This window comes from Gopherus evgoodei, unplaced genomic scaffold (genome assembly GCF_007399415.2).
Source record: "Gopherus evgoodei ecotype Sinaloan lineage unplaced genomic scaffold, rGopEvg1_v1.p scaffold_32_arrow_ctg1, whole genome shotgun sequence".
NCBI lineage: Eukaryota > Metazoa > Chordata > Testudines > Testudinidae > Gopherus > Gopherus evgoodei.
In genome coordinates, this window is record NW_022059994.1 from 2,508,474 (window position 1) to 2,535,827 (window position 27,354).

At 47.8% G+C, this 27,354-nt stretch overlaps 2 protein-coding genes across 4 annotated transcripts in view; both read right to left on the reverse strand.

Moving 5' to 3' along the window:
- The window catches only part of LOC115640747 (zinc finger protein 501-like), a 745,273-nt gene that overhangs the window by 251,968 nt on the left and 465,951 nt on the right, over positions 1-27,354 (reverse strand). The gene's annotated exons all lie outside the window — the stretch shown is intronic.
- LOC115640762 (butyrophilin subfamily 1 member A1-like) lies at positions 946-26,129 on the reverse strand. The gene is made up of 14 exons (XM_030543741.1): positions 26,058-26,129; positions 25,274-25,506; positions 22,520-22,636; positions 18,897-19,244; positions 17,429-17,710; positions 16,153-16,257; positions 14,641-14,661; positions 14,103-14,123; positions 13,305-13,325; positions 11,248-11,269; positions 10,275-10,294; positions 7,637-7,663; positions 4,996-5,025; positions 946-2,205 (listed from the first exon to the last, which is right to left on the reverse strand). Exons 3-14 carry the CDS (start codon positions 22,617-22,619, stop codon positions 1,697-1,699), a joined length of 1,506 nt encoding a protein of 501 aa, XP_030399601.1. The 5' UTR covers positions 22,620-22,636; positions 25,274-25,506; positions 26,058-26,129; the 3' UTR covers positions 946-1,696.

Genomic DNA, 27,354 nt, shown 5'->3' on the forward strand with positions numbered 1-27,354 from the left:
AGCCTCCTGGGGTGATTTCAAAGGGCCTGGACTCCCAGTTGCTGCCACCAGTACCAGGCACTGGCAGCAGTCACGACTGGAGGCCCCGGACATCAGACGGTGGGTTCCTGTTTGTGGGTTGCAAAGCAGAGACACATCCCTCTGCAGCCCAGATCTAGGCCTATCCATGAGAGAGGTGTGACTTAGGACACCCCTTCCCCCCTTGTTGGCATCTCCCATTTGCTAGCTTATATGGCTCCCTGCCTACTGAGGTGCTTGTGTTACCCATAGATTGGCATTGTCTAGGGAGTTTAGACCCCTGACTCAGCTCTCAGGGTCACAGTGTTGCTGTTCCTGTGATTTTCTCACTGCCTAAAAGTTACTCACTGTGATGCTCAGCATTGCAACACCTGACCCGAGTCCCTGCATGGACTGCACCCTGTGCAACCAGTCACCTCTCCCCAGAGCACAGCTCAGCAATTCCTGATTGACATGGGTGTGCACAGGAGAGACGCAAAGCACAGGCTGGTTAGTGACACATCAGAGTGAAACCCAAACTCTCTTCCTAGAGGTGCAATCAGTGCTGGCTCCAGCTTTTTTGACACCCCAAGCAGTGAAAAAAAAGAAAAAGATAAAAGGAAGACCCCAGTTGAGCTGCCACCGAAGAGGAAGACAGCGAGTAAAGGACCCGCTGCTGAATTGCCACAAACACTGAAGCGGGCAGATTGAGCCACCGCTGAAATGCTGCTGCTGACAATCTGGATGTGCTGCCTCAACAACTGACGCACTGATGCCACTTTCTATTGGTTGCCCCAGGCACCTGTTTCCTTCGCTGGTGCCTGGAGCTGGCCCTGGGTGCAATATTCTCTGTGGGGGCTGGGGGGACACAACCAAGTTGGGAAGCAAATCCCATGATGCTGCCCCCAGCACCTGCAGCTGGGACAGTAAAGTGGAACAAAGAAGAAGAATTGTTCGTAATGTTTTATTTACAAAGTAGCCGGAAAGTAGCAAAATAAAAGGAGCTGAGAAGGAGCTTTAATAATCACAGCACGGCCAGGAGATCCCAGCTACTGAGAACAGTTTTCTTTAAGGCACTAAGATAGCACCAGTGGCCAGCGTTTAATACAGGGAATTAACAAGTTACAGTCTCAGTTTCAGTAACATGTAATAAATCTACCCATCCCACTCACGTTCCCTTTTCTTCCATACTGTCCTCTTCTATTCATTATTTTTCTAGCCTCACTTTCCATCCCTCTTTATTTCCCTGTGTCTCGCCTCCCTGTCACAGATCATCCCCCTCGGCCGCTCTCTTCTTTCCCTGATCTTATTCCTTCCCCTTGAGCTGATCCCCGGCTGGGAGCCCCCAGTGAGATCTAAGGTCACAGATCCGTACAAAATGCTTCCGACTGCTGCTGCTTCTCCCTAGCCCCCCAAACCCTGATTGATTCATGCTCTGTCCCTGCCACCCCCACCTCCGCTTGTCCCCTGCCCGACTGTTAGTTCTGCCCCTTGCCCAGTCCCCACCTCTGCCCCTCAGGGCCCCTCCTGCAGACCCAGGGGTTCTTCCCCCTTCTCCCCACATCCCTGGGGCTGCAAAGAGGGAGGGGGAGGTGCTTCCAACAGCCATAGAGATGAGGAGAAAGGCCTCCAAGATCATAGAGACTGGGTCTATGAGGCTAGAGAGGCTGATTTCCGGTTCCTTTTTCTGCTGTGTGTCTCAAGGACACAGGCTGAGCTGGGATCCCCTCCCCACCCAGAACCAGGGTCGGATTCTCTCCCCAGGGACGGAGCCCGGCGGGAAAGTGAAGATCGGGGCCTCGTCACCAGCATCGATAAATGTCACCTGCCCCCGGTCACAGTCCAGACAAACCCAGATCCTGCTGGGGACCCGGCTCAGGGGGGTCACAAGGGAGGTCAGAGCCTGGAACTGATCCCTCCAGCACCCCACAGCCCAGATCCCCCCCTCAGGGCTATGGCTGATCTGTCCCTTCCTCCCCACAGACTCTCTGGCCACCCCCACAGACCAGAATCCCCCATCCCCCACCTCCACCTCCCAGCAATGTCTCCCCGAGGTGAATCCCTCACAGCCCAGCACACAGGGCCAATAGTTAAATCTCTCAGGGTTGTCGGGCAGATCCTGCTCTGTGTATTCCCATCTCACACTTTTCCCATCCTCAGACAGGACGAGGTCGGGATGAGCCGTGTCTGGATCCAGAGTCACATTCACTGAGGAGAGAGAATCAGAGCGTTAGGGGCAGAGCTCAGCCCTGGGGGAGGGTTTGATGGTGTCAGTGACAGAATCTGCCCCAGCTGGAGAGTGACTCTGAGGGCTTGTCTACATCAGAAAGTTGCAGCGCTGGTGAGGGAGTTACAGCGCTGCAACTTTGAAGGTGTACACATCTGCAGGGCATCACCAGCGCTGCAACTCCCTGTTTGCAGCGCTGGCCGTACTCCCGTTTTGTCTCGGGTGTAGAGGATCCAGCGCTGGTGATCCAGCGCTGGTAATGCAATGTAGACACTTACCAGCGCTTTTCTTGACCTCCGTGGAATAAGCAGGTATCCCAGCATACCTGAGGAAGCCTCTGGTAATCAAGCTGGTCTCCTTTCCCGGTCTGCTCTCGCGTTCCCCGAACCCCGAGCAAGCAGGTCTCCTTCCCTGAGGTTTGCTGGGTGGTTCGGGGAACGCGAGAGCAAACCGCGGCGAAGCTGGTCTCCTTTCCCGGTTTGCTCTCTCCTTCCCCGAGCAAGCAGGTCTCCTTCCCTGAGGTTTGCAGGGTGGTTCGGGGAACGCGAGAGCAAACCGCGGCGAAGCTGGTCTCCTTTCCCGGTTTGCTCTCTCCTTCCCCGAACCCCCGAGCAAGCAGGTCTCCTTCCCTGCGGTTTGCAGGGTGGTTCCGGGAACGCGAGAGCAAACCGCGGCGAAGCTGGTCTCCTTCCCTGGTTTGCTCTCGCATTCCCCGAGCAAGCAGGTCTCCTTCCCTGCGGTTTGCAGGGTGGTTCGGGGAACGCGAGAGCAAACCGCGGCGAAGCTGGTCTCCTTTCCCGGTTTGCTCTCTCGTTCCCGGAACCCCGAGCAAGCAGGTCTCCTTCCCTGCGGTTTGCAGGGTGGTTCGGGGAACGCGAGAGCAAACCGCGGCGAAGCTGGTCTCCTTTCCCGGTTTGCTCTCTCGTTCCCGGAACCCCGAGCAAGCAGGTCTCCTTCCCTGCGGTTTGCTGGGTGGCTCCGGGAACGCGAGAGCAAACCGCGGCGAAGCTGGTCTCCTTTCCCGGTTTGCTCTCTCGTTCCCGGAACCCCGAGCAAGCAGGTCTCCTTCCCTGCGGTTTGCAGGGTGGTTCGGGGAACGCGAGAGCAAACCGCGGCGAAGCTGGTCTCCTTTCCCGGTTTGCTCTCGCGTTCCCGGAACCCCCCTTGAAGCCGCCCAACAGCGCTGCAGTGTGGCCACATCTAACACCACTTGCAGCGCTGGTTGCTGTAAGTGTGGCCACTCTGCAGCGCTGGCCCTATACAGCTGTACTAATACAGCTGTAACAACCAGCGCTGCAAAATTTTAGATGTAGACATGGCCTCAATCTCCTTCCTGCAGGATTTACCCATCAGCTCTGAATGGGGAGCAGCTCTGAGATGTCAGCACAGTGCAGGGGAGAGTCACGCCCCTGGGAGAGATGGGCCCTGCAGCAAAAGGGTCACTTGAGCCAGGACTGGGACTCAGGCTCTTTCCTGTCCTGCTGCACATCTCTCCAGAGAGGGGACTAGAGACCCACATGTCGGGGGGATGGGGGGCCCCACGGAGTGATGAGAAACTGAGCTCCCTCTGCTCAGTGCTCACTGACCGGCCTCACCTCTCCCTGCAGTTTCCCATCTTAAACCCCGTATTCCCAGCTGAGAGAGATCATCGCTGTGGGGAGAGAACAGATACATCCCAGCCCTGCGCCCTCAGCCTACGTGAGAGCAAGGTGAGTGTTCAGGGAGAGGGAGTGGGAGGGGAAGGAGAGAGAGCAAGCAGAGAAGTGAATGGAGACATGAAGGAAGAGATCCCAGAGGGAGAGAAAATCATATTAGATGAAAAGGAGATGGGGCAGGAGAGGCCCAGGGCAGCAGGACATGAAAGGTTATAGATAGTTTGCTGAGTGTGAAAACAGCAACTCACTTGCCTATTCCCTCCAAGCAGCCACCATCACCAAACCTCCAGGCCCTTCCACCTGCCCCCACTCCTACAGCCTCCGCAGCTGCCCCATTCAGTTGACAGCCTCCTCATCCTCCTGTTCCTCCCAGGCACTGCCGGCCCTCCAGACCTTTCCAAACGCTGCCCCATCCCTCAGTCTTCTGGTCCCTTCCAAATCCTGACATGTCCCCCTCTTTGCACTCTCATGACTTTCCCCCTGGGCTCTCTCTGTACTCTAGCACCAGGGTTCTCATCACTGGGCATATTTTATTTCCTCACTTTCCTGTTTTGTCACTTGAAATATCTTTGTTTCTCTCTCTCTCTCTCTCTCTCTAATCTCTGAATTTTAGCATTTACACGTCATTTCCTCGGTTTCCAACCTCTGAATTGTTAATCCTCAGTTACTGGACATTTAACAGACCCAGAATTCAGTTTGCTCATGGTCCACAGCCCATGGCTCTGGCCCCCAGGCAGGGAGGGGGCTGTGAGCAGGGATAGCCCTGGGGAGCTGAGGGGAGAAGGAGCTGTGTCTTTGGCCCTGTGCTAGGGACAGGGACACATCAGTGGCTGTGCAGCCAGGCTGGGCTGTGGGTCCAGGAAGCTCTTCAGGTTGCACTACACGTGAAGGTAGAGGAGGGGCAGGAGGAGTAGACACAATAGCGTCTGGATTTACTGCTGTACTCAGGCCATGGCTACACAACCTCCCTCCCCTCCCACTGTGCTGGGAAATGCAGGATGCTTGTGAGCTCTGCCCTGAGCACTGAACTCCCCTCCCACGGCCACAGTCAGAGGAAAGCAGCAAAGGGTTCTAACAGCCACTGAGACACATTGATAGAATCTGAACTTCAGTTACCTTGTACAGGTGGCGCAGAACTTCCCAGCCCTGGAAACACAGAATCAGAGATGAGAGCTCATCTGAACAAGCACATTAACAGAAATTAGTGTTATAGAGAGGGAGGCACTCGTCCGGGATTTAAATGGACAGGCCTCTGTTTGAGAGGTTTCTCCACTGTCCAGCACGGGGTCTAAAATGGATGTGAATTTGTCCAGTGTTGGATGGGGGACATCACTCCGCCCCCTCCATCTCTGAAAAATGGTGTCCCCCATGTGGCATAATCTCACACGCACCACCATGCCAAGGAGGATGGAGTGGGACGGGGGGCCCAAACCAAACCTGACAGTCTGGAAATGTCGAGCGTTCTGGGAACAACTGAGTGGCTCCTTATGCCTATAAAATGTTACACTGGGGAAAAGATACGTTCGAGAATTCAGCATAAAGTAAACAATCCCCAAATACACGTAGGAGCATTTCTCTGTCAGCGGCTGCAATTTTAACAGACTCTTTTTCCTTAGCCAGTGACCCGTGTGTTTACATTATGATACAATCTCCAGTTACATGATCACACACAGTTTTTTGACACGGGACCCCTGCCTCATTCTTTCACTGCCCAGGATGGATGCATAAGGGGTGAGAATTAAGGGTGTACAGGCAAACATAAGACCAGCATTTCCTAACTCTCAAGTCTTCAACATTGCAACCTAAATCATATTCTGTTCAGGGGGGTTGTGCAATATTCTGTACTTGTATCATGTCCCCTCTCACTCCTCTCTTTTAAAGGTAAAAATTCCCAATTTTTTCAATCTCTCCTGATGCTGATTCTCATTACCTCTCGCTGAGCCCTCTTTTCTTCTTCGCTACCCTTTCTGAGATGGGGTGAGCGGTACCCAACACAGAACTCCAGATAAGGGGAAACCACTTTAACATGATGGCTGTATAACATTTCCATGTCAGTCACCTGCCCCTTCTTATAGATTCTCATATTTTGTTTGACCTTTTCCCCAGAGCTGCGCAGTGAGCAGAGGGTTTTGTCAAGCTGAACACAGTGAATTCCCAGTTGCATTACTGAGCTGCTGATGCACTTATTTTCAAACTCTGTAATATGAATGAGTTGCTCATTTTCTTCCCTCCAGGGTATGTTCATTTATCACCAGTGCACTTCATATCCCACCATGTTTCCCTTTCACACAGCTTGGGGGGTGGGGGTAGGTCCCTCTGAACTGCCTCACAGTCTTCATTGGACTTGAATAGCCAACCTGAGATGTGGCCCCCTGGAAGAATCATCATTCCTCACAGGGACCACTCCTGAAACCCCCTGGGCATCCCTCTATTCCTCTCCCACTCCGTAACCTTACCCCTCCCCATACCACTCCTCTCCTGCCCCATCTTCCCCAAAGAATTCCAGAGCCCACACTGGCTCTCTCTGGGCCCTTACTGGCTTCCCATACAGCTTGGATCCTGCCATGTGTTTGGGGGGTTGCAGTCAGTGTGTGATGCGGGTCCGGTGCTACTATTTAGGCCAACTAGGCGGTTGGCTGGGGCACCAAAAAACGGTGCCACCAATTTTTTTTTAAAGCCTTTCAGCGGCCACTGTGCTAGGAGGCAGAGAGAGTCTGAGCCCCTGGCAGGCAGCCTGCCCAGGGGTTCCCCCGGGTCAGCGTGCCGCCGCCACCGGCAGGCAGCCCGCCCAGGGGTTCCCCCGGGTCAGCGTGCCGCTGCCGCCGCCGGCAGGCAGCCCGCCCAAAAGTTCCGCCGGGTGAGTGTGCTGCAGCCGGCAGCCCAGGGATTCGGGCTGCCAGCGGCGCGCTGACCCAAGGGAACCCCTGGGCTGCCTGCCGGCGGCTCAGACTCCTTCTCCCTCCCAGCGCAGTGGCCGTCCCATCCCGTGCCATTCTTCTCATTGCTGGCAGGGGCACTGGTGGCTGGGCAGAGCTCCGCAGCTCTGCTCAGTGCACGTGGCATGAGCCCGGCGACAGGCGCAACAGCAGGGCTTCTGGAGCAGAGGTGAGCTGGGGTGGGGAGGTGCCAGAGGGCTCCCGAGGGGGGTGGGGAGCTGCCGCGGGGGGGGCACCTCAGAGTGGGGGAGAGGTGCCACAGGGGGGCGGAGCTGCTGAAGGGCTTGCAGTGGGGGGCGGCGCAAGGTGGCAGTTTTGCCTAGGGCGCGAAACTTCCTTGCCCTGGCCCTGGTGTGATGGGGTCTCTATCTGTGTGTGACCAACGGGTGTCGGTGTGCAGTGAATGTGCTAACCCTTGCTGGCTACCATGTACCTGTACCACGGCTACAGTAGTAGCAGCAGCAGCTGTCTGGACACATGCAGCCCTGTTAGGGCTTCTGAAAATTGAAACGAGCAGCCTAGGCATTAACCTGGCCTGGTCCAGCCCTTTGTCCACCTGCCCTCCCAGAGCCTCCAGTCCCATCAGGGACCCTAACAGCATCTAGCTGAGAACTCCCTGAGCTTCTAGTGTGCACAGAAGAACTCCTTAGGCACCCGAAATCACAATGTTGGCCACACAAACCTTTGTCTTTTCACCTTAGTATAGAGCTGTCCCTGCCCCAAAGAGCTAGTGTAAAATGTTAACTATATGAGAAAAAGGGACGGGAAATCTCAGGGCAGGGGAGCTTTGGATAGTGAGCTCCTTGGGGAGCTGTAGTTACCTGGGCAGACGATGTTTCTTCTCCAGTCTGAAACCAAACACAGAGAGAGGGATGAGAACTCAGCTGAGCAAATGCAGAAACTCCAGGGATCTGGGATGAAGAGCTGGCTTACACTGAACCCAGGCCAGAGCAAAGTGATTGAGAAGCAGGGACATATTTTGAAGAACTAAATGAGACTCTCCCCTTCATTCCATTGAATTCATACAGCCCCATTCCCCAAAGTCCAGGTGCAAAGACTTGGGTCCTATGTGACCCTTCACTAGGCCTAAGTGACCAGGTAGCATCAGTGTCTAAACTCCCAGCTCACCAGGAAACTCTGCATCTTCCTATGGGTAACGGTCTGGCCACAGTGATCCCTGCCTCTGCCACTGCCAGGCTGGGTTACTGCAGGTCACAGAATCCACAGCTGAGCGTGAAGGCTCCAGCTGCTACCTAATGCAGCTGCTGGACTTCTCCAGGGTTTAGGCCACAGTGAACACGTCAGGCCCAAGTTCCAGTCCCTTCACTGGCTCCCAGTCTACTACTGAGGCTAGTTTAAGGTCTTGGTTTTAATCTGCAAATCAATTAAAGAATCCAGCCCCAGTGGAGGCTGTTTCTGAGTCATCCAGGTAGGAGGCTACAGAGGCAGAGCATTGTTTGGGGCACCCAGGTTGCAGGGCGGGGGTGACACAGCCACCTTTAGTCTGGATTGTACCTTGGGTATGTCAGTGACACACTCAATTAAAGCTCACTGACTAAGCAGGGGATAGAGATGTCAAAACTCAGTGAAAATCAGAGCGGGAGGGGACAGGTGTTCCTGCCTGATGCTATGAATTCCCCTTCGAGAGCCCTAGGTAACATTTGACCTTCCCTTCCTCTCCCCTCTCCCGTGTTTAAACCCAGAGCTGATTAGACCCCATGGGGAGCCCTTGTTTCAGTTCAGTGATTGCAAGAGCTGAAACAGCTGATGAGCAGGTCTAGGGGCCAAGTCCTAGACCTAGTGTGGGGACAGGGCTGCAGCAAAAAATGGAGACGCAGCAGCAGCCACGGCCTGCTGGAATCCCTGGGTAGGTGTGGAACCTCAGAACGCACCATTGCAGAAGTGGCAGTGGGGGACCAGCAGCAGCCGTGAGAACAGCAGTGGAGCTGAGCAGTAACAGCCCCAGAAAAACCAGCAGAACCAGCGGCAGAGGCATCAGCCAGGGGAGGCAGAGGCAGCAACAGCCACTGCAGTGAGCCAGTTCCAGAGGCAGCAGTGGCATTGCTCAATGTCCCTCCAGCTTTTTCAGGGAGGGGAGGCAGTGAGCGGCCAGTGGCACAGATGCCAATTTCCCCTCTGGCCAGTGGGTGCTTGACACCCTGCTCCACCCCAGGCTCTGCCCCCATTCCACTCCCTTCCCCCAAACCCCTCTCCCACCTCTTCCCATCCCTGCTCCCCCCCAATTCCACCCCTTTCCCCAAATCCCCACCCCTGTTCTGCCCCAACCCACCTTATTCCATCCCCTTCCCCATGTCCCAGGCCCCACCCCGCCTCTTCCTCACCTGCTCCCCAAGGTGTGCCGCATCCCTGTTCCTCCCCCTCCTTCCCAGAGCATCCTCAGTGCCTTGAAACAGCTGTTTTGCAGCAGGCACTGGGAGGGCGGGGGAAGAGTTGGTCAGCGAGGCAGCCAGTAGCTGAACTATACTGCGGGGAATGGGGAGCTTAGCTGTGGGTGGGTGCAGAGCACCAGCTAATTTTCTCTGTAGGTGCTCTGGGGCTATCGGCACCTATGGCCAGTGGTGACAGTGACAGCAGCAAGCCAGTTGAAGATGTGGAGGCAACAGCGGATGCCTTGCTCAATGCTCCCCCGCCCCCCTGCGCTTTTCAGGCATGGGAGGTGAAGCCATGTGAGGGCACCTCTGAACTCCGGGTCTTGGCTGATTAAGGACAACCAACTGTGAGTGGGCTGCAGTGGCAGGAGAGGGGAGTGATGTGTTACAGGTCGTTCACTCATTGGATTTTCACACAGCAAGGTGGGAAACTGAGGCAAAGGTCACTGCCCAACGTACTGTGGGATGGGGGGTTGCTTAGGGTTACGTGCTTTCGAATCATGGCTGTGGTATTTTCCCAAAACAATGCTGGGGACCCTTTGCCTTGTAATACAAGTTTTCTTTTGTTACACCCAGACTCAGGGCAGGTGAGTGGGACGTTTTGTCTCTTATCCTGTGCCTACACCAGCACTTTTGTCAGTTAGGGTGTGAAAAAAGCACGTCTCTGACCGACATAAGTTTCAGTGACAAAAGCACCGGTGTGGACAGTGCTGTGCTGGGGGGAGACACTCTCCCAGTGACATAGTGACTGCCGCTCGCTGGGTGTGGTTTAATTATGCTGGTGGGAGGTCGGTACAGAGCGGCCATATGAGACACCCAATTGCAGGGCAGCTGCAGTAGAACAGCTGTGCCACTATAAGCCTTAAAGAGACTCAGGAGTTACATTTTCCCAGATTAATGGGGGGGGGTCTCAAGTGTTTTCTGGTTTGTATTGCTAAGAGGAACCCTTGACATTGAACCCAGCCAGTTTGCTGCCGACTCCACCTGGCAGAAGGGTGAGAGATCGATAGATCCAGAGATAGTTTCAACACCACGGAAAAGGCTGCGTTCGAGAAATAGAAACACTTACCGAGTTCTCTTTGAAGATCACCTAGGTAACACAGGAGAGAAACAAACACACACTAATTAAGTGCTTCTCTTCTAGGGTGGAATCAACCCCAGCCTCCCATCACGCATCCTTGCCTGTCCCTCACAAACCCATTGATCCAGGCTGTGGGCAGGGAAACCACTGAGGTCTAGGGAGAAGAGTCTCTTTCCAACATAAGAAAATAAAAACGGCCGTACTGGGTTAGACCAAAGGTCCATCAAGCCCAGTGTCCTGTCTACTGACAGTGGCCAATGCCAGGTGCCCCAGAGGGAATGAACCTAACAGGTAATGATCAAGTGATCTCTCTCCTGCCATCCATCTCCACCTTCTGACAAACACGGGCAGGGCACGGAGCACCTGCAAAGTCCCATAGGATGTGGCTAAACAGCAACTGAATACCCCTAATTGATGCATGTCAGCTAACTAGGCTCACAAGACATAGGCTGAGGGCCTGTAAAATTGAGGAATAGATGTTTGGGCTTATTTTGTGTCTACACTCGAGTAAAGTATCAAAAAATCACCGATTATCTGCATGGACTTAGTTCTGAAAGTGTTGAATTCCCTAGGGAATTATGGGCAGATTTTTAAAGGTATTTAGGTTTCTAGGTCCCATTGACTTCAATTGGCATTAAGTGTCCAAACACCTTTAAAAAACTGCCCTTAGAGCCCAATCCCACTTCCTTCCATATTACATGTTCCCATTCACTTTGCTGGGAGTGTTAGGTGTGCACGAAATGTAATATTGGGCCCTAAAATTATCAACCTTATTCTGTTAGTGATGTGACTTGTGCATTTAGTGTTGGATGCTCCACTCGTTGAAATCAAAGGCACAGCTCTAATTGATGGTAGCGGTGCAGCATCAGGGCTTTCATGTTTTTCTCATTTAAAAAATAAAACACGAGGACACAAATTTGTGGGAAGCTTTCTTTGCTGGAGAAAAGGGCACAAACACTTATCAATTTCTGTATCACGTTTCCCTAAAATAATTTAAAAAACCCAGAAATAAATATAAATTATTATTAGGAGCATTTATGATTTATAAATTATGATTAGGATGCTGTTTGTGAGTCATCCATGTAGGAGGCTACAGAGGCAGAGCATTGTATGGAGCACCCAGGTTGCAGGGCGGGGGTGACACAGCCACTCCTTAGTCTGGATTGTACCACGGGTATGTCAGTGACACTCTCAATTAAAGCTCACTGGCTAAGCAGGGGATAGAGATGCCAAAACGCAGTGAAAATCAGAAGTGGGGGGGATAGGTGTTCCTGCCTGATGCTATGAATTCCCCTTCGAGAGCCCTAGGTACCATTTGACCTTCCCCTCCCCTCTCCCGTGTTTAAACCCAGAGCTGATTAGACCCCATTGAGAACCCTTGTTTTTGTTCAGTGATTGCGAGAGCTGAAACCGCTGATGAGCAGGCCTAGGGGCCAGGTCATAGACCTAGTTTGGGGACAGTGCTGCAGTGAACATGGAGATGCAGCAGCAGCCACGGCCTGCTGGAATAACTGGGTAGGACGTGGAACCTCAGAACGCACCATTGCAGAAGTGGCAGTGGGGGGCCAGCAGGAGCCGTGAGAACAGCAGTGGAGCTGATTGGTGGCAGATGTAACAGCACCAGAAAAACCAGCAGAACCAGCAGCAGAGGCATCAGCCAGTGGTGGCAGAGACAGCAGCAGCATTGCTCGATGTCCCTCACCCCTTTTCAGGGATAGGAGGCAGTGAGTAGCCAATGGCAAAGGTGCTGACTTTCCCTCTGGCCGGAGGGTGCTGGACCCCCTGCTCCATCCCAGGCCCAACCCCCACTCCACCCCTTCACCCACCTCATTCCACCCCCTTCCTGAAGTCCCCAACCCCACCCTGCCTCTTCCCCATCTCCTCCCACAAGCGTGCTGCTTCCCCGCTCCTCCCCAGAGCATCCTGAGTGCTGTGACACAGCTGTTTTGTGGCAGGTGGGAGGCACTGGGAGGGATGAGGAAGAACTGGTCAGCAAGGCTGCCAGTGGGTGAGATGCACTGGGGGGAAGAGAGGAGCTTGGCTGTAGGTGGGTGCAGAGCACCCACTAATTTTTCCCCGTGGGTGCTCTGGGGCTGTCGGCACTGATTGCCAGTGGTGACAGTGATAGCAGCAGCAAAACAGTTCCAGAGTTTGAGGCAGCAGCGGACCCTTGCTTAATGACCCTTCCCCCCCACACCCACACCCACCTTTCAGGGGTGGAAGGTGAAGCCATATGAGGGCACCTCTGAACTCTGGGCCTTGGCTGATTAACAACCAACTGTGAGTGGGCTGCAGTGGCAGGAGAGGGCAGTGGTGTGTTACAGGTTGTTCGCTCATTGGATTTTCACACAGCAAGGTGGGAAACTGAGGCAAAGGTCATGGCCCAATATCCTGTGGAGTGGGGATTTGCTCAGGGTTACATGCTTTCAAATCATGGCCATGGTGTTTTCCCAAAACAATGCTGGGGACCCTTTGCCTTGTAATACAAGTTTTCTTTTGTTACACCCAGACTCCGGGTGGGCGAATGGGAAGTTGTGTGTCTTACCCTGCGTCTACACCAGCACTTCTGTCAGTCGGGGTGTGAAATAAGCACGTCTCTGACCTATATATGTTTCACCGACAAAAGCACCAGTGTGGACAGAACTATGTTGCCAGGAGACACTCTCCCACTGTCATACCTACTGCCGCTCACTGGGGGTGGTTGAATTATGCCGGTGGGAGGTTGGCACAGAGCGGCTACACAGGAGACCCGATTGCAGGGCAGCTGCAGTGGTACAGCTGTGCCACTATAACCCTTAAAGAGGCCACTACAGAGCCTTAAAGAGGCCCAAGAGTTAAATTTTCCCAGATTATTAGGTAGGGTCTCAAGTTTTTTCTGGTTTGTGTTGCTAAGAGGAAGCCTTGACATTGAACCCAGCCCATGTGCTACCAACTCCTCCTGGCAGAAGGGTGAGACATCGACAGATCCAGAGAAAGTTTCAACAGAAAAGGCTGCATTCGAGAAATAGAAACACTTACCAAGTTTTCTTCGAAGATCATCTAGATAACACAGAATCAGAAACAAACACACACTAATTAAGTGCATCTCTTCTAGGATGGAATCAACCTCCCATCATGCAGCCTGTCCCTCACAAACCCATTGATCCAGGCTATGGGCAGGGAAACAACTGAGGTCTGGGAAGAAGAGTCCCTTTGCAACCCCCAGGCAGGGCACAGAGCACCTGCAAAATCCCATAGGATGTGGCTACACAGCAACCGAATATCTCCAATTGATGCATGTCAGCTAACTAGGCTCACAGACATGGGCTGAGGGCCTGTAAAATTGGGGTGTAGACGTTTGGGCTCATTTTGTGTATACATTAGAGTAAAGCATCAAAAAAATCACTGATTATATGCATGGACTTAGTTCTGAAAGTTTTGAATTCCCTAGGGTACTGGGGGCAGATTTTTAAAGGTATTTAGTTTCTAAGTCCCATTGACTTCAACTGGCATTAAGTGTCCAAATACCTTTGAAAAGCTGCCCTAAGAGCGCATTCCTGCTTCCTTGCATATTACATGTTCCCATTCACTTTGATGGGAGTGTTCGGTGTGCACGGAATGTAATATCAGGCCCTAAATGTATCAACATTCTTTTAGTGATGTGACTTGTGCATTTAGTGTCAGATCCTACACTTGCTGAAATCAAAGGCACAGCTCTAATTGATGTTAGTGGTGCAGCATCAGGGCATTCATGTTTTTCTCATTTTAAAAAATAAAACATGAGGAGACGAATTTGTACAAAATTTTCCTTGTTGGAGAAAAGGGCACAACACTTACCAATTTCTGTATCACGTTTCCCTAAAAACAGAAATAAATCAAATTATTATTAGGAATATTTTTCTCTTGGATATACGGTTGTCTGAGTTTTGTGAAAGTTGAACATTGTGTATAACTTTTCATATTACCTGTTGGGGTGAAATTTATCAGGCTTAATCTCATCTCAATTTCCTTTTAACATTAAATGAAAAAATGAACAACTCCTCTTCAAATATAATTACACACAAGATCCATCTTGGACCAAATTATTTACTTGTCAGATGAGGCAAGAGGACATTTGAGGGCACAGAGTCCTCCTGGTCCCCCATGTCATGGTGCCTCCAGCACCATGTGGATTTCACTCTCAGAGAACATATATTTCAAAAAACATTTTCTTTCTGATTTCCTCTTAGACACATATTGAATAATTATCAATACATTATCACTGATATTTCATGTGATTTTCAAATTGATCTCTCTTTAATAATCATCATCATAAATAATAAAACAGCAAACAACTTAATGAAAAAGGTTCTATGTGGAGAAAAACTGAACTGACTGATTTCTCCAAGATGTTTCCCTAAAGAAACAAAATAAAGCAAAGAGATGTAAATATAAAAGTTATTTAAGAATATTTTCAGTTAATGGAGATTTAAAGGAGTGTTTTCATGATATGAACGCCTGGCCCCTAAATACCAAACATTTCATTCAGTTTATTAACCATGTGGCCACACAAGAGTTAAGTGTCCAACTGTAACTGACTATTTACAATTCTGGAAGGATTTACAATTCTGAAAGTTTTGAATTCCTTATGGAATTAGGGTTTGATTTTTCCAAGACATTTAGGGGCCTAACTCCCACTGATTTCAGTGAGAGTTAGCTGACCATAGACCTTTAAAAATCTAGCCACTAGACTCCAATCCTGTTTCCTTGTATTCTCTCTCTCATTCCCACTTTCTTTACTTGGAGCTCTGGGGGTGCAGACTGGAATCTCTGGCCCTCAAATTATCAGCATTATTGTTTTAGCGATATGACTTGTGCATTCAGTGCTTAATCCTATACTCATTGAAGTCAATAGCAAAGATCTAACTGATGTTAGTGCTGCATTATCTGGGATTTCATATTCTTCTGGTTAAAAAACTCCACCCCAAAAAAATTCATAAATAAACAAAGAAATACCCTTATGAGGAGACAAATTTGTGCAAGAGTTTTACTTGTTGGAGGAAAGAGCATTACATTTACAGATTTCTATATCCCGTTCCATCAAAAATAAACAGAAATAAATATAAATTCTGATTAGGAGCATTTTTGCCTTGGTTATACAGTTGTCTGCATTTCAAGAAAGTTGCACAGTGATTATATAATTCATGAGCCTTTGATGGGTTTCATATTCTCAACACCGGGAGAAAAAGTTTTCCCTTCTCCATCTCTGACTTACTGTTCCTCACCATTGTCAGAACTCAGGTTAAGGCTCAGAGCTCATGTTTATTCAGATCCCTCTTTTCTACTGTGTATATTTTTTTAATATTGCCTATTGGGGTGAAATTTGCCAAGCTTTGTCTCATTCCAATTTCTTTTCAACATTACATCAAATCACAGAAAACTGCTCCCAAAATAAAAATCACACACAATCGCTTTGGGGACCCAATTCTGTATAAAATATTTACTTATCAGAGGAGAGAAAAAGACATTAACTAATTCTCACAGTCCATGGGGACCGAGGAAGGAATAACTGCACAGCTGGGTGGGAAGTGGTGAGAAAAGAGTGAGAAGTGAAACAAAACCTTCTCCAATCTTCCCTCCACCCCTTTCCAAAATGCTCCATTTAGCTTAACTGAGGCAGTTGTGGGGGAGAAATATTCTGTGCCTGTAAAGGGCTGGTGCAGATCACTGCCTCCTGGAGCAAATGGGAACCTTAGTAAGGTTTCCTTCCCTGTGCTGCTGAGGGGAGCCCAGTGCAGGTCGGTGCTTCCCCTGCTTGGCCTAGTGTAAAATTTCATTCTTCCCTTTTTTTGGTTATTAGAAGAAAATTCTTGTTCATTTCACTAAAATTTTCCCCTGTGATGTTTACCTTTTATTTTAAAGAGATAAAGAGTGAGGCCAATGAAACCAAATAAAACCAGGAGAATTACACTCAGAGCCACCATCCATGGATTCACCCTCGGGAAAAAGAAATCTGAAAAATAAACCCCACAGGATTTGCATTAGTTCGGAAACAGGGACAACACTAATTTTTCCTCTATTGCACGTAACTACGTAAATAGTCCCCAGCAGGACGTATGTGAGATAGGAGTGAAAACATGACCCCCTCTCTGCTACACAAAAGACCAAAACCGGATTTTAAAAATTACTCCAACCAACACAGCTTTAGCTCTGATTAACCTGTGAATAAACAGGCCTGGTTTGATTCATGGTATTCAGAGCTTCATTGAGTTTAGGGGCAAATTCTCTGCTCACAAAACAGCACTGACATCAGTGGAGTTATGGCAGTAAACAATTTGCTCCTCACTGTTCAGCAGCATTCAGAAATTGCAAGAGTATTTTAGTGAGTCACTAATAATTTCCCCAATTATTTCAATGAATTATAATTGCAATTAATCCAAACATTAAGTGCTGAAAATTGATTTATCTTCTTTCGCCGTTCTTGTATTTACAGCATTTAAATCATCTAGCCAGAGTGGGCATTTCAAACATGCCTAAGGCCTTCTCCACACAGGATTTGTGCACTGGTTTAGTGAAATTGGTGTAACACTCATGCAGTCATCGTTACATTGATTCCACAGCTGACCACATAACAAGACTGCCCCAATTTAACTAAACTGGTTGACAAATCTTTAAATTATAAATCAGCTGAATAGTGTCTTTTCTCCATTTAGTATAAATCAGTAAGGAACTGACTTAAGCTAAAAACATAGGACACTCTGAAACTGAAATAAGAGCATTCAGACAAGGGGTTTCATCAATAACTCAGTAGATAATCAGTGCAGCTTGCATGTGTAAACAAAGGCAAAGTGAGTTATGAGCACAACTCCCACTGAATGTTAACGGAAACAAGCCTACATAATTTTGGTGACATTTCACTTATTGAAAAGGTAGCAAACAAATCATAGTGTACAAAATCACAAAATCACTGTGGTGAAGTTAAGTTTTTAAGAACAAACTCTTTCAAGATTTGGGGAATATTTCTTCTCAAAATCATACTCTTTTTTTAAGAAAGATTTTCAGGAGTATCAGTATTTATGTAGGTTGTAAAATATGCACAACAGATGTTTCAGTTCTTTGTTTCCTATGTTTTTTTTGTTTCTGATTAAGGTGATTTAAACGTGCGGGTTTGGCTGGTAACTGACCTGCTATATAAACTGTTGATTCCTTTTCTTGATTGAGAAAGGTGTTCCTGATCCAACAGGACAGGTTCTGGTTTGAGCGTTCTTTTATAATAATAGAATTTTCTGTTTCAAACTGGCCACTATCCCCTAGGGATTTTGCTTCAGAGAGTGATGGTAATTCTTGCCCACTGGGATCTCTCCATAGCACCTTGGGCTCTGGGTACCACCCAGCCGACTGACAAACCACCCGGATCCCTCCATCCTGGTGACTCTCCACAGAGATGAGAGGATTGGAGCCCAAAGCTAGAAGAAAATTACATAAATGTGTGATAAATCAATGGAGTAACTTAACAGCTAAAAGGATGAGTGAGAGATTGTGGATCCCTTACTCCCACTAGAGATCACTTGATCACATAGAAGGGAGAAATGAACACTAGAATTTCTGAATTCCCAATACGCATGGAGACAGGAAAAGATGTGAACAAATATTTAAAATAATTTCACTAAATAAGTGAGAGATATTGTCCTCTCCACCCAAGAGCAATGGAGCACTGAACAAATTTGGAGATCTGGCCACTTCATTTAAATACCGAGTGGGATATGAATTTTTCAGAAAGCCAGTTTTTAGCATATTGGATAAACTTTTTGTTTGTTCTGTTTTTAAATAAATAAATAAATCTAACCGGCTCCATGGTTCCTGTGTCAGAGCAGCAGGGGACAAAACGCTCATCCACTAGCGGTAAAAACATAATGTCTCCCTCCCTCACCACCATCTTTATGTGGCCTCAGCCAATCAGAAAGCTACAACTGATTTTGACTGCACCTCAACTAACTACCTGTAGTGACCACGTCAGAAGGCCTATAAACCTGGCAGTCCCACCTTAGCCTCGCCTCAGAATGACTGCAGAGAAATTGGAAGACCACAGGCTGTCCACACTTGAAAGGCTACAACAGCACAGCTTCACCGCTGTGGTGCTTCAGTGGAGACACTGCTTACACCAACGGCAGGACTCCTCCTGGGGTCATCGGTAATACCCCTCTCTGAGAGGCAGTAGCTGGGTTGACTGAAGAATTCTTCTGTTGACCCAGTGCTACCTGCATGGGGACTTAGGTCAGCTTAGTTATGTCACTCATGGGGTGTGTATTTTTCACACCCCTGAGAGACAGTTCAGCTGATCTACTTTTCTAGTATAAACCAGGCCCATATTTGTCTAGAGGTCTTTTCCCTCCTTTCTCTCCCTCCTTTTGAAGTCAGCCAAAAACATCTTTTGGGCAAGGAAATCTCTTGACCATTCTGAAAAGGTCTTTAATAAAACGATGGGAAAGTTTTAAGCGTATTTTCCCAAGTGTATAAACGTGATCATGTGCTGAAATCTAGACACACTGTGTTACTCTAAAATAATTCACAAGTTGCTAGTCACAGTTGTTGCAGTAGGAAAGAACAAAAACTGCAGCCCAGACTAAGATAACACAGACAAGAGCAGCTGACCTGCTATCTTCAGTTCCAATGGGGCTTCTTCATAAGAAGAACCATCTTGAACAAAACAGTTGTATTGTCCTTCATCTGAAGGTCTGATATTAAGAATCCGCAAGGAAACATTCCCATCCGTGATGCCGGCTTTCAAAAGCTCTGTCCTTCCACGATATTCTGGCATCTGGTTTCCGTATTGATCCTTTCCATGCTGATACAGGTGCACAAGTGAAAAGAACTCAGATCGGAACCATCTCACCTCCATGTTCACAGCGCTCATCCTGGGGGACAGGTGACAGGGTAACACAATGGCCTCACCCACAATGGCAGTGACAGGGTGATCACGACCGGTCACGTTGAACTGAGCTGTGAAATACACCAAAACAAAAAGAGAACAAGCTCAGGAGGAAAACATGCTAGAAACAAAAAAGGTTAGTAGGTACAAACTTTCCAAAAATTCAACCTGGGGCAGACACCTGGCATGCAAATTTTCAACCTGAATATTTGAAATTTGGAAAAGTTATAAGCCACTGAAAAAGACATTTATAGTAGAAAGTGACAGGCCAGCTCAGGTATAGGTGTCACTGATAACACGCCTTATATTAATTTGACATGCCACAGAGCTATTTCAGTGCCCCATGGCCGGACAGGTTGACAAGAGTATATACACTCTGTACCTGAGCTCTGTGATCTGTTCCAGCCTTCACTATATTTCTGATGTGATTCTCAGCATTGGTTTTAATATGAGAAGGGTGAAAAGATGAAATCCTGACTCCATTGAAGTCAGATATCTCCTAGAATGTCACCCTAATGTTTTGGGACGCAGCTTCTTCGGAGACCACCACCCATCACCTCGTATGAGGACACAATTTTCATTGAGATCAGCTGAGGTTCTTGAGTTTTCCTCCTTTGCCCCCCTCCACCTGCTTTTAGTGAGACGGGGTCACTGCCAGGACATTTTCAGTACAGGGTCTTCAACTCTGGAACTCACTTGCATTGGCCCCACTGACCCCAAATCACTTCAGCTTTAGGCTAGGTTGCCTTGGTGTTTGAGAAAGGACTGGGTCACAGAGGATCAAGCATGTGAAGTAGGATGCTCAGCATGACCAGAGGTGCTTAGGGCAACCCTCAGTGGAAATGCCAACATCAGGAAAGGCTGCAAAAAGGAGAGAAGATTCTCCCAAAACTAGTGGTTTACGCTATAGTTAGATTCACCAACCAGTCACAAACTGTGCTCCTGATCCCCTACACTTGTTATCAAGAAAAAAAAAAAAAAAAAAATCACACAGCCCCCTTTACTGCATTCCAGTCGCTGGCTCCCAATCAGCAAATAAGTTCAGTACAGCGAGAAGTTATTTAAAACTCTGTTCACTTTACAAAATGTTCTTTTAATTCCCCAAAGGACCAGACACATTACCAGATCAATACTAGTTTGAATCTTACTCAAAATACCATGCTGCCAGCCAATCCTTTAGTATCTAAATCGAAAGGTTTTATTAGAAAAGAAAAGGAACGAAAAAGAAGAGTTACTAAATGGTCAAAGCAGTCAGGTACTTTCATATACACCTCTATCCCAATATAATGCTGTCCTTGGGAGCCAAAAAATCTTACCACGTTATAAATGAAACTATGTTATATCGAACTTGCTTTGATCTGCAGGAGTGTGTAGCCCCGCCCTCCCGAGAGCTGCTTTACCACGTTATATCGGGGTAGAGATGTATATATACACATATATACAGAGAGAGAGAGAGAGAGAGAGAGAGAGACTTCAGAATCCATATATCAGGGTCTTAGCAGCACTGGTGAATTTGCTAGCTTGCAAAGTCTCTCTGGAACACATCCAAAGCTTGGATGGGTCTATCAGACCTTTGTTCAAAGCTTCAGTTTTTAGGGAAGTTACTCCAGAGGTGAGAAGCAGGATTGCAGACAAAATGGAGAAGATGCAGCTGCCTTTTTATATCCTTTGCCATGTGGCATGCACATCCTTTGTCCCAACACAAACACATAGCACATGGGCATGAAAAGGTACTTGGAGTCCCCTGTCCATCAGCATGACCACATAGGTACCAACTCTGTGGGTGATCCGGGGCTGGGGTAGCCACAGAGAAAAATTAGTGGGTGCTCTATACCCACTGGCAGCCAAATTCCCCATCCCACACCTCCTCCACCTACCTCCCAGCACTTGCCGCTGCCACATAGCTGTAGCAAGCGCTGGGAGGGAGGAGTGGGAATGTGGCATGCTCGGGGGAGGAGGCAGGGAAGAGGTAGGTCTGGGGCAGGGATTTGAGGAAGGTGTCGGAATGGAAGCGGGATGGGGATGGGGCAGGGGCAGAGGGGAGAATCAAGCACTCACCGGCACCTGTGCATGTCCCTTCCTGTCCTGAAAAACAACGAGGAGTCCATTGGCACCTTAAACACTAAGATTTATTTTGGGCATAAGCTTTTTCCCAAATAAATCTGTTAGTCTTTAAAGTGCCACTGGACTCCTTGTTGTTTTTGTGGATACAGACTACACGGCTACCCCCTGATCCTTGTCTACATGTCCTGCTGATTCATAGCCCCAGGCTTCTCTCAATGGTTCATTCTATAGCAGGCTGGATAGTGCTGATGCCGGTCTGTCTGGAGGTGTCACAGCCAAGTTTGAGACACAAATATACCACACATATTTATATCTCACCATACAAAGATGATACAGACCTATAAACAAAACTTATATTTAGCAAATCAAGCCTTTTCCACTGATACCTTACAAAAGAATCATTGAACTGGAAGGGACCTCGAGAGGTAATCAAGTCCAGCCTCCTGCACTCATGGCAGGACCAGCACCATCTAGACCATCCCTGACAAGTGATTTTTAAAAGCAGGTTAGACAATCTCCAATGATGGTGATTCCACAACCTCCCTAGGCAATTTATTCCAATGTCTAACCACCCTGACAGTTGGGAAGTTTTTCCTAATGTCCAACCTAAACCTCTCTTGCTGCAGTTTAAGCCCATTGCTTCTTGTCCGATCATCAGAGGTTAAGGAGAACAAGTTTTCTCCCTTTTCCTTATAACAACCTTTTAGGTATTTGAAAAAACTGTTATGTCCCCTCTGTTTTCTCTTTTCCAGACTAAACAAACCCAGTTCTTTCAATCTTCCCTCATAGGTCCTGTTTTCCAGACCCCTAATCATCCCTGTGGCTCTTCTCTGGACTCTCTCCAATTTGTCCACATCTTTCCTGAAATGTGGTGCCCAGAACTGGGCCCAAGACTCCATTTGAGGCCTAATGAGCGCAGGGTAGAGCGGCATAATTACTTCTCATGGCATATCTTGCCTAAGAGTTCCTGTGATTTTGTAATACTGGTATCAGTGCCATTATAAATGGTTTCCTATATTCCATACAGCCTCACACTCAGATACTATGATGATATAAGTACCTAGATGGACAGAGAAACTGAGCTGCCTCATATGTAGCAGACGGAGAATTACTCCTCCAGAAGGGTTGGGGAGGATGTGGAGATTTATTTACTGATATTGAGCCAATCTGAAATTTGTTGTAGAGGTGGGTTTGGGGTTGTTTTTTTTTTTTTGTTTGGCTGGTTTTGGTTTCTTTTCTTTTCAAATCCTACAAGCAGCAGCAGGACCAGTGGGATTCCTACCTGATTCCAGCTTGTGAATGTGATAAATAATGAAGAAAATGATCAAATTAGGCAGAGAGGCGCTCACTGCGGAGTTAGGACAGAATGAAAGAACCTTCATCTTCACTGTAACTTGATCTGGACAACAGGATGGAGAGGAGAAAAATACTTTACTAAAACATGTTTTGCATTTAAATCTGATTTGTTAGAAAAAAGGAACTATTATCTGTAGTTAGTGAATTGAACTCATTGTTTCTGGTCACCGTGTCCTTCAAGATTTTAGAGCTGGTAGATCTCATCCTCTCACACCTTGTTCTTAATGTGGAAAACAAACTTTCCTGATTTTTCAACTCCCAACTGGTTTCTCAATTTTGAATGGACAAGTCATTGAATTGAGCTAGTTGGGTACATTGAAATGAATAAAATATTTTCTGTGCACCTGCAGAACAGGCTATTGCTGTCAAAAGCTGGGTGAGCCCTTCAACAAATTCTGCTTCCAGGTGCTTAGCCAGTGACTGCCACCACTTCATTGATCTGATTTTCTTTAAAACTTTTGGAGCAAACATATACTGCCTGAATGTTATATATATATATATATATATATATATGTGTCTTAACATCAGTTGTCATAATTTTAATCCGAAAGATATACCAGTATTTAATTTAAATTAAAAAAATCCAAGTGAAAGAAAAGCCTCTGATTTAATTTTTTAAATCATTTTTTAAACACCAGTGTTCATCTACCCTGAGTGTCTGACATTTCCTTCACATCCTTAGTGGCAAAGAACTACAGCACTTTGATGAATTAAATTAATAGGGGTGATACACTGGTTTGGGTAGATTGGATGAATTATGGCAGAAAACTGAAATTTGTTTGTGCCTTTCAAAAACAGAGCATCAGCACTGCCAAACCCAGGATTCAAAAGTCAGTGTAACCCCCACCCTAATGTGTTAGGTGTGTGTGGTATTGTCCGGTCTTGTGTTGTCTGCAGTGGCACTTGAACAGTTTTTACAGTGGGGGGGCTGAAAGCCAGTTAAAGTGCCCCCAAAAATTTTACCTCATGCCCTTTACACCCGTCCTCAGAGCTGGGGCTGGGAGCAGGGCTATATCTCCAAAAGGGTGGGGCACAGACAGGGATAAAGGAACTGAAGCTGGGACCAGAGCTCGTGGTGGGCTGGAGTGGATCCCCACATGCAGGGCCAGGATCCAAGCGCTGGGACCAGGAGTGGAGCCCCACATAAAACCTGGGGACACTGCACGCCCTCCCCTCCCCACCCCTCCCCCAGCCCTACTTCTCACGCCTATGATTGTCTGGTCTTTTAGCTTTGATTAGCTGTAAAACTGCATAAGTGTTTAATTATGGAAACATATACAAGCTGTACATTTTTGTGGGATTTTTTCTGTGCTTTAGAATATTTTTTGCTTTATGAAAATCAATACAAAAAATCCTCCTGCACACACATTTAAGAAAAATATTCACAAATTGGGTCAAAAAAGGTATATTTTTAAACATATATTTTGAGTTCCTATTTTTTTGCCATTTGGCTTCCGAGCCTTGAGGGTATACTCAATCTTATACTTTTCCCTGCAACTATAAAGAATAGACATTTATTTTTTACTTTAAATGAAATCAAATATTATCACATAAACTCAAAACTAGAACATTAGGGCTTTCAGAAAATTACCGAATACTAGGAGACAAAATAAAAATCACAAAAATCACAAATAACTACGAGAGTTGACAATACTGAACCTGATCAAAAATACTTTAACAAAACTGATTTTTCAATAGAGTATGGCTTTTAGAAATTTATTTTTTTTAATTGATTTTTCCTATTATTTTAATGTTTTTAATTTTTCAACAAAATGATGCTAAATGAAAAAAATACTTCAAATTGATTCAAAATGAGAAACCCTAATCAAATGGAATAAAAACATTTTATTTACCCATCCCTTATCCTGTCTAAAAGAAGAAAAGGGTGAAAAAAGGAAAAACTAAAGTCTAATATTTTGTGCAATAATACATGATTACAAAGTTAAAAATTAGCAAAATGTTTTAAACAAAACACACAATTTCCCAACAATACTGCCATTTTTAAATAGCTACACTCCTATAGGTTTCTTCATGATATTGCCCCTTGAATGACTTTTCACACAGGAGGAGATAATCTGTTACACAATATATAAATGTCCCTTTTTTAATATAGCCTGAAGTCCCTACTCAGTGACACTCTTGAACACAGGATCAACATTAGAATCATGTTTAATTGCCACTGAGTTCAGAAGGAGAAAAGGAGGCAGTTTTCTGTTTTGATTGATTCTGAGCATAATTTAGTTTTTACAAGAACAAAAGGATTCACTACACCCCCCAGTCAAGAGGGGGTGCAGTGAACTGCAATGACAGCACAGGGAGAAAACTAGATTGATGGCAGCTGCCTTTGGTGCAGTAAGTTTCCTGTATTCAAAAGACAGGAAGTTACAAATCTCCTCCAAGAACAGTATTGGGACCACTGTTCTTGAATAAAATTCAGCAAAACAAAGAAATGACTAATTCCACAAGCTCTCAAAATCTCGTGTTACATTGCTATGAAAACAATCTGCAATGTATTTGACGGCAAAACACTGTGAGTGTAGCTGTTCTGTCAAGTTTCCGCAAAGACAGAAAGAAATGATCACAGGATTATTTACTCCTTGTGTTTTGAACAATCTGTCCAAGCAGTAAATATCGGGTATTAGACGTTACAAACAGCCCTTCTGAAGCAAAATTCACCCACCTGGCTGGGTCTTCTGGGAAGTTGAAACTCCCCCGGGTGTGGCCAGACTTCACCCGTTTGGCTGGGACCGTTACATGGTCACTGACTGGTCCCGTTTCTCACGCATGTTGCTCAGCTAATCCTGGCGATCAAAGAGCCGCAGTTTTGTCTCGTGGCTGCTCCGCAGAACGGTGTTAACAGAAACGTGGGTCTGTTCCCAATTGATGACCCTGCGCCCGGCTCGCAGCGTTCGCCTGCGGGAAGTCAAAGTATCACTGGCAATTGCATTATTGCAAATCACGTGGGGAGGGTCGGGTCTTCTCTTAAAGAAACAGCCCCGGTGCTGCGGCACCGCAAGGGTGTGGGAAACCGCAACTTTATGTTAACGAAAGGGGCTTTGGTGGTGTTGGGGGGTCGGGGCGGGTTGCCATTTCTGCCCCCCGCCCCCGGGGAAAAGCCTTGGATGGAAGGCGCGGGGCCGGGGACCAGACTCCCACAGCCAGACCTTCATGGCCGCCCCTGTCACAGAGACGGGGAGCCCCGAGTCCATTTAAATTGCCAGGGCCCCCCCCGGGCAGCTGCAGCTTTTGCTTCCTCCCATCCGCGGCCCCGACGGTAGGGTCTCTGCACCCTGCCAGCAGGGCTGCCGATGGGGCTGAGCAAAAGGGGCAGCGACGTTAAAAGCCCAGGCGCTGCGCTGACATTGCCACGTACCAGCGAGAACCAGCAGCCAGTTCTCATTGGTATGTTGTACCGGCCCGCGCCAGCCCACTTTCACCTCCGATCCCATGAACTACGTAGGCACCTGAAAACTCCAGTCTTTTTGCAGATAACTTAGGAATTAGCTGAGAGGAGCAGTGTATTTAATTCCTACACACAGGAAGAAAATACATATATACAGGGCCGGTGTAACGTCAGTTTGAGCAACCCTCCCGTTTTGCAACTAGCTTCAGTTTCTGTCACATAAGAAAACCATCTATGCTCCTGCTCAGGAATTGCTGCCGCCTGGTCCATGGGGTTGCAAATCGGGAGGGATGGAGTTTGTGGTCGAAAACACTCAGGATCTGCTTCCTCCCCTGGTCCATGGGGTTGCAAATCGGGAGGGATGGAGTTTGTGGTCGAAAACACTCAGGATCTGCTTCCTCCACTGGTCCATGGGGTTGCAAATCGGGAGGGATGGAGTTTGTGGTCGAAAACACTCAGGATCTGCTTCCTCCACTGGTCCATGGGGTTGCAAATCGGGAGGGATGGAGTTTGTGGTCGAAAACACTCAGGATCTCCTTCTTCCTAGCTAATGGGCCAAATTGACCTATGGGATGACCGAGGCACGCTCTTTCGCTTTTCTGTGTCTGAATACGTGTAAAGGGAAGTAAGGTTTGAGGGTACAGGGCACACCCCTGACCCCAAAGATAACCAGTGTGGCCCCTTTCATTGTTTCCACTGGCTTCCTCCTTGTTTAGTTTCAATGACATGGCTGCTCGAGGCACGCTCTTTCGCTTTTTTGTGTGTGAATACAGATAAAGGGTAGTAAGGTTTGGGGGTACAGGGCACACCCCTGACCCCAAGGTGATAACCAGAGTGGCCCCTTTCATTGTTTCCACTGGCTTCCTCCTTGTTTAGTTCCAATGACACGGCTGCTCGAGGCACGCTCTTTCGCTTTTTTGTGTGTGAATACATATAAAGGGAAGTAAGGTTTGGGGGTACAGGGCACACCCCTGACCCCAAGGTGATAACCAGAGTGGCCCCTTTCATTGTTTCCACTGGCTTCCTCCTTGCTTAGTTCCAAAGACATGGCTGCCTATGCACCTGTCACTGGTCCAGGGATGGTTGCAAATCGGGAGGGATAGAGTCTGTGGTCAAAAACACTCAGGATCTGCTTCTTCCTGGCTAATGGGAAAATTGACATATTGGGTGATCGAGGCACGCTCTTTCGCTTTTCTGTGTCTGAATACGTGTAAAGGGAAGTAACGTTTGGGGTAGAGGACACTCCCCTGACCCCAAGGTGATAACCAGAGTGACCTCTTTCATTGTTTCCACTGGCTTCCTCCTTGCTTAGTTCCAATGATATGGCTGCCTATGCACCTGTCACTGGTCCGGGGATG

Excerpts from the sequence above, each read along its gene's own strand:
- LOC115640762 (XM_030543741.1), bottom strand. The coding sequence starts at position 22,619 with ATGAAGGTTCTTTCATTCTGTCCTAACTCCGCAGTGAGCGCCTCTCTG. Across the intron at positions 14,662-16,152 it reads TTATCTCTTTAAAATAAAAG|GGAAACATCTTGGAGAAATC; the intron begins GTAAACATCACA and ends TTGTTTCTTTAG. Across the intron at positions 2,206-4,995 it reads TTCTGCGCCACCTGTACAAG|TGAATGTGACTCTGGATCCA; the intron begins GTAACTGAAGTT and ends CTCTCTCCTCAG.